This window comes from Rosa chinensis, chromosome 7 (assembly GCF_002994745.2).
Source record: "Rosa chinensis cultivar Old Blush chromosome 7, RchiOBHm-V2, whole genome shotgun sequence".
Taxonomy (NCBI): domain Eukaryota; kingdom Viridiplantae; phylum Streptophyta; class Magnoliopsida; order Rosales; family Rosaceae; genus Rosa; species Rosa chinensis.
This window is the reverse complement of record NC_037094.1, coordinates 3,000,325-3,007,801: the sequence shown is the minus strand read 5'-3', so window position 1 is coordinate 3,007,801 and position 7,477 is coordinate 3,000,325. Positions and strand designations below refer to the sequence as shown.

At 38.2% G+C, this 7,477-nt stretch overlaps 1 protein-coding gene across 1 annotated transcript; it reads right to left on the bottom strand.

Annotated features, from left to right (window-relative positions):
• Positions 1 to 855: 855 nt before the first annotated feature.
• Positions 856 to 1,278, bottom strand: LOC112176371 (transcription factor TCP4-like). Its single transcript, XM_024314243.1, has one exon. The coding sequence runs from the start codon at positions 1,276 to 1,278 to the stop codon at positions 856 to 858; it is 423 nt and encodes a 140-aa protein (XP_024170011.1).
• Between the last annotated feature and the right edge of the window lie 6,199 nt (positions 1,279 to 7,477).

Here is a 7,477-nt window from a genome sequence, read left to right as displayed (position 1 = left end):
AAAAATGAGGGCAAAAAAGACATTCTGCCATCAGTTTGTTTTAGGAAAAAATTCACCAACGGTGTCTGGACACTTAGGGGACTTTCAGAATGATACCTGAACTTACAAAGCTATCAATGTGATACCTTGACTCATTTTTTCGTATCAACATCGTACCTATGACCAATTTCCGTCACGGAGCCGTTAAATTTTGCACGTGAGTAACTTAATGAAGACAAAAAGACCGATTTACCCTCAAATTTTTTTGTTTTTTCCTTTTATTTCTTTCTTTCTTTCTTCTTCTTCTTCTTTTTTGGTTTATTCTTCCCCTGATTTGAATCATCAAGATTCAAATCATCATGCTTGTCCGATTCCCACAGCCGATTGCCAATCAAACACCGCCGCTGTGTTTCAATCCACCTTCATGCACCGCAGATGTTTATGGTTCCCCCCACTTCAAATCCTATAGCAAATTGAAATTGCACTGAGGCTTCGCCTCTCACTTTGAGTTCATCCCTGCCACCGACGACTTAGCCACCACCACTCTCGTTCTCTCCTCTGACCCCCTTTTATATATCATTGATCAGAAACTTAGACCCTGCCAGCCTTCCACTCTCAAATCACAACTCCAATCCCACCCTGCCATCCTCTCCGTCGTTCCCGACATGCAACACCACCTCCACACCATCCTCACCTGCAACTTCATCGGTCTAGCAGACAACTTCGGCCTTTAGCCAAACTTCGATCAGAAGCAATTGTAGGCAGCCAAAGATTAACAACTTCGGCCTCCACACCATCCTCACTTGCAGAAAATTTGAGCTGTTCTGATTCACCAGCTCCACCACTCCGCTGCTACCCACCATTGCGCCTCGGCGATTAGCAGACAAAGAACTCGGAGTCTCCACCATCGAGAAATGGAGGCTCGCGTTCTGCGTGTCCTACGGGGCGGATATCAACACCGTCGGAGAAGATGTTGTCTGAACAGAAATTGATGTTCGGGTTCCACGGCGGCAGCTCGTCGATTGCGGCCTTGGCTTTCTTGATGACGCAATCAACGGCCTTGCTGGGCCGGTCGTATCCGAGCCGATCTTGCACGTCGTAGAATTGAATGGCGGTGTGGGCGACGAGCCGGACGCGGTGGTCCCTGGGGCCTTTAGCGGTGTAGACCTTGCTGTGGCGGTCCTTCCGGTCGGTGGCCTTTAGAATGTGGCCTCGAACCCCCGCAATTTCGCTGGCGATGGAGGAAGAAGCAGTCCTTATACCCAAACCCAATCGAGAAGCAGCAGAGGACGACGTCATTGCGCGGTGGTGGAGGTTGTTGTGGCTCTCCCCCATTTTTCTTCCTGCATATTCCATGGTGGGTTCTCCGAAAGCGGTGGTGTTGGAAAGGAAAGAAGGAGAGAATAAAGAAACCGAAAAAGAAGAAGAAGAAGAATAAAGAAAGAAAGAAAAGAAAAGGAAAAAAAAACCTTTTGAGGGTAAATCAGTCTTTTTGTCTTTATTAAGTGACTCACGTACGTCGCACGTGCAAAATTTAACGGCTCCGTGACGGAAATTGGTCGTAGGTACAACGTTGATATGAAAAAATGAGTCCAGGTATCACATTGATAACTTTGTAAGTTCAGGTATCATTCTGAATGTCCCCTAAGTGTCCAGACACCATTGGTGAATTTTTCTTGAGGGTAAATCGGTTTTTTGTCTTCATTAAGTGACTCACGTGCATTGCACGTGCAAAATTTAACGGCTCCATGACGGAAATTGGTCGTAGGTACGACGTTGATATGAAAAAATGAGTCCAGGTATCACATTGATAACTTTGTAAGTTCAGGTATCATTGTGAAAGTCCCCTAAGTGTCCAGACACCGTTGGTGAATTTTTCCCTTATTTAAATAATGTTTTAATCATTATTTGTTCACTCGACAATTATTTCATGTAAAGTCATGTATATATAATAAGTAATTATTAGAGAAGTGGCGAGTCATTATCAAATGGGCGCAATCCGATCCCCTAGTGGTATGATGAAACGAAGGGTCGCTGGAGGTGTTTCTAGTCGACAACATTATGGGAGAGCAGGTCTAATTGCTTTATGGGTTTGTATGAGCTTTATCTTTCAGTTGTGTCACTATTGTGAAGCAAATGGAGTTGCCCAGATATCTGGTTTGTCAACCCTTGCTAGTTAGTGCCTGTTTGAATACATAAGTTTAGTGGAGGTTCCTGTTATTATTCGGGATGTTCTCTCGTTGCTAATTATTCGGGGTTTACGCTTTATGTCCCCCCCAATTGTATTCAACAGTTTCATTACTGAAGACCTGAGGGCAGCTGCACCAGCCCTTATTTCAAACAAACAAAAAAAGAGTTTAGAAACACATCCTCATTCATTATTATTATTATTATTATTTTTTTTTTTAAGGAAATCTCAACAGAACGAGGGAAATTTATTGAAAGAAAAAGAAAAACGAGAACATCAAGACGGGCAAGGGGAAGACAACAACCTTACCCCTCGAAAGATGGAAGAGACATGCCTCTTCAAGAACAACTAAAGAACTACAAACTAGTTAAAACAAAAATTAGGAAAACCTAAACGGTCTCGTGCACAAAAAGAAATTACAAATTGTGGAATCGAATCCCACCAAATCATATCAGACAAAGAATTACCAAAATTAACTAAAGCATCAGCAACTTGATTACCCTCTCTATAAATGTGTGAAGAACGAAAGTGCATCTGAGAAACCCAATGAAGACAATTACCCCACTCCACTCGAAGCTGCGAAGGCACCATATGAGGAGAGTGAAGGAATGTGAGAACAATAGATGAATCAACTTCTAACCAAACATGCTTCCAATCACGAACCCAAGCCAACTCAATACCTTTGATTACCGCCATTACTTCAGCTGCAACTGAGCTTGGGATATCTAAATTGGAGGAGAAAGCACCAAGAAGCTCACCCTTATAGTCTTGAAAAACCCCACCATAACCCGCACTTGGTGAGTTCATTTTTCATGCCCCATCCATATTAATTTAAACCCAACCAATTTACCTCTATGATACGGGGTGCACAACGAGGTTTACAAGGAATCCCAAATTTCTTAACTACACAAAGATCCTAGATAGAGTTGAACATGCAACCAATGGCTATGCGGCCGAAAGTATTTACATAACCTGAGATCATCCTACAAGCATGCATAGCTGATGTCGCTAAAGCAAGCGCGCAATTTAACCCTGAAAATATCGTTAGTAGTATAAGCAAATAGGGATCGTTCTATTCCGGGGATTAAGGGTACACTTGTAATTGTGAAACAAATAAAGAAAAGTATTATTTACAAAAATAAAATAAAGAATATAAATATATACAATTGTATAAACAAATAAAGAATTAAAATAATAAAGTATTATTTACAAAAATAAAATAAAGAATAAATATATACAAGTAAACACAAATAAGGGGGGGGGGATTAGGATTCTTAAAATTAAAATTAAAATAAATAAAATAAAGAAAACGTAAAAACATATATACAAGGGTGAAACATAAGGAACAAAGATCAAAATTAATTCCATGTAATCAAATTCGATTCAAACCCTATAATTGTTCTTCCAAGTCATGAGAGAGGAGTTGATCATGTGAAACATTCGAAAGCAAATGAATTCCCATTTTTTACTTTTCAATGCTAATTAACCTAAGCGAAAGCACCTAGATTAATCCTATCAAACATGCAATCAAACCCTAGAAAGCTAGTCAATCATGTCATGTTTAACGCATTACACATAGAGAAAGGCTATCAACTCAAGTGTACAACTTAGTATGGAAAAGTCCACCTAATTGCAATCCTCTTCAATTAAATTCGATTCTTGTCCAGAACCTTTACTACTTTTGATTCAAGTTACACAAAACGAAAAGTCGATTTCATGTTCTTAAACCTAGCACCAATTACATGCAAATCCTATAAGTGTCGACCCAAATAAGATAAACATATAAAAGTTTTCTGTAAAGCAAATTTAATCGAACAAACTCACATAAGCAACTTAGAATCACAATTATAGAATTCGAAATTCTTTATTTAAACATAGAAGTTGGGTTTAAACTTTACCCTAAACATTATTGTTAACTAGAAACAAGTTCATATGAATTCAAACAAGGAAAACAAAAGATCATTACAAGGAAAAAGAATGAATTACACCGTGAGGGGAGATGGAGATGGAGAGCTAGATGGTTGGATCTTGAATCTTGGAAGCAAGCCTTCAAGGTGGATGGTGGAGGATATGATCTTCACGGCTCCTTCTTCTTCTTCCTCTCCTTGCTTGAAAACGCAGAACTTTGCAACTAGAGAATGGAGAAGGAAAATGGAAAGGAAATGGAGAGACAAAGAAGATGAAATTGATGAAGGAAATATGTGGAAAAATGGAAAGGAAATGGAGAGACAAAGAAGATGAGATGGATGAAGGAATTGGTATAGGAAATGGTGACTAAGGAAAATGGAGAGGAAATGGTGAGACAAGGAGATGGAATGGATGAAGGAATGTGTATTTGAGGAAAATGGAAAGGAAATGGAGAGACAAAGAAGATGGAATGGATGAAGGAATTGGTATTTTGAGAGTGAGAGGAGAAGTGTATTTATAGCCCAAAAAATGATGAATGGGAGGGTGGAGATGAACATAAATGAAGGGCTAGATATGTTAGACAAATTTGTAAAAAATATCTTCCCACTTGTTTATCACTTGTTCAACTTGAATTGATTTTCCTCCTCAAGATTTTCCACTTGGTTGCAACTTTGATTTTCCTCCTCAAGATTTTCCACTTGCTTGCAACTTTGATTTTCCTCCTCAAGATTTTCCACTTGCTTGGAGGTCCTAAAAATAGAAACTAATAAGAAAAATAGAAACTTTCCTAAAATGAAAAATGGCAACTTACTAAAAATGATAAATAGAAACTATAAAAATAGAAACTTTCTACAAATAGGAACTTTCCCAATCAAAGAATGAAAACTTTCCTAAACAGGGTTTTAATAAGGAAATAACGCAAGAAATGTAGGGAAAAGCAAGTAAAACGTCGCATTAAAATGCTCCTATCAAATTCCCCCACACTTAGCTTTTGCTAGTCCCTTAGCAAAATCACACTAAGACACACACTAAGACTCAACGAAAATTAAAGACTCTACAAAAACAATGACTCTATTGCCCTTCAACTTTTTGTCTCAGAAATCTCCTACTTTCACAACATCAAGATTAGCACTCAACCAAGATTCAATGTTAGGCATTCGAGAGTTAATTGAAACATATAATCCACACATACACAAGTAGGACTTGGTTGTAATAATGGTGATGGTTTCTTTTAAGCATGCTTCGAACAAGTATGATTCATATCCTCACAAGATATATCCACTCTTTCTTCTCTCAGAATTCAAGACAATGCTTAAAAGCTTATAATCACTCAATTATATGTGAGAGAAAATATTTTGAGGCAATCAAATAGCTCACATATATAAGAAACGAAAAGCACTTTGTGAATATAATTTTTTTTTGAAAAGATCTCATGAAGGATATCAATTACTTGCACGGATGGACCCAAGCCATAGGTTCAACTCTTGTAACTCATCTCCACAAATCAAAGGCTGTCCCATCTTAAGGATCAAGAAGGTCTTATTTAGGGTTGTAATGGGGCCAAGGCTCAAGGTTTTAAGAAACGAAAGGTAAGGAATTTCACAAAGTGTCCTAAAAACCTAGCAGAGCTCATGTAGATGTAGAGACTTCTAGAAATCCACCAAGATATATCAAAACGTCACATCCCATAGAGGTTTTATGAAAGGGCCAAATGTCTTCATGTTAGGCCCAATCTTCACTCTAAACTTCCCTCGAACTAGTGAATTGGACAAAGACCAAATTTTCCAATAGTGGGTCTTCAATTCAAAACAAACTCCAAACTCACCAAGTATGGAGGACTAAAATCCATATACATTTTTTCTTTTCTTTCTTTTAATTTTCTAGCCGTACACATTTTTTTTCTTTTTCATTTCTTTTTCACGGCTTTCACATAATTTTTTTTTTCTCATGGACAAGTCTACCCCCACATTTGAACTTTCACCTCTTCTCAATCTTCTTTCTCAATGCCAAATCCTCAAGTAAAGTCCCAAAATATAGCTCCACTAAGTTTTTAGAACAAAGGGTAGGAGTGTAGCTATACTAAGGTTCAGGGTTAAGGATTTAAGGGTGATGAAAGAAAAGGCTTAATGTAAGCTCAAAGGGTTTATCTAAGGGAGTCCCATGACGGGCACAAATAGGGACACATGCTTATTTGGCAATGGTGATAATTCCTAGGTTGCCTCTATCCCTTCCAGAATCAGGGCCATGTATTGACAAACGTCTCAACAAGCACAAGAGCGAATTCTAGCATTCTCTAGTCCATCAAACTTAATCTATGGCAAGCAATCAATCAAATGAAAGAGTAATGAGATCATCAAAACATCGCCAAGAAATTAAGAATATATTTTTCAATTATCACTCCAAGAAAAAGGGACATGGCTCAAATATCTCACATGGGCTTTTATGAATCAAAACTCATCCTAACATGCTCATATTCTGTACCAAGGTTACGAAATCCATATCCACTACACATGCATGCATTTTTCATATATCTCAATTAACCAAAGAATACCATTTTAAAAATCATCTCAATTTTGTGATCCTCTTTTAATCATGATTTTAGAGATATAGAATCATCTTAGACAGTTGAAAGGGCATTCTAAGACTCAAAAACAAAACAAAAGTAACCAAATTTTTTTTTTTTTTTAAATAATTTAATTTCAACACTTAGGTACGGGAACAGGGAGTCTCGATGTGCAATGGGACTGAAACAGCTACCCTTTTTCAAGACTATGTTTAATCCAATATACCTTAGTGTATCACAACATCAATTAAAAACACAAAAAACACAATCCAACATCAACTATTTTTTTTTTTTATATACTAACTACTAAAAACACAATAAAGCAATAACCCTTCCCCCATACTTAATTCATGCATTGTCCTCAATGTATAAACAAATATAAATCATGCAAAGCATAAATCAAGCATAGAAGAGAAAATTAACACAACGAAACCTAAAACAACCTAAAATTCATGAAAATAAAATAGAAGGAAGAGTTCAAGAAAGCAAATCTGCGTTTGATGGCTCCTCCACAGCTACAGTTGAAATGGGTTGCCTCCCATGCAGCGCTTAATGTTTAAAGTCTTTCAGCCTAGACTTGTACCTCAATTTACTCCTTTGGAGGAGCGGTATGCGGGCGAGTGGCAGCCCTCTTGCTGGTTTCAGCCTCCGGAGGAGGGTCTTCATGGTGTGATACAGTAGCGTCCTTGCGAGGAAACCCAGGAGGATAACTCTGCAAGTTATTGACTTCCTGAGCAAGCTTGTTTATTGCAGTGTGACAGCGGATCAAAGAGCAGTTCATCTCAGAGATGTAATCGATCATGCAATTGACTCTCCAATCTGTCACCATAATACCATCG

Bases quoted from the DNA above. Each gene is read 5' to 3' on its own strand.
- LOC112176371 (XM_024314243.1), bottom strand. From the start codon at position 1,278: ATGACGTCGTCCTCTGCTGCTTCTCGATTGGGTTTGGGTATAAGGACT.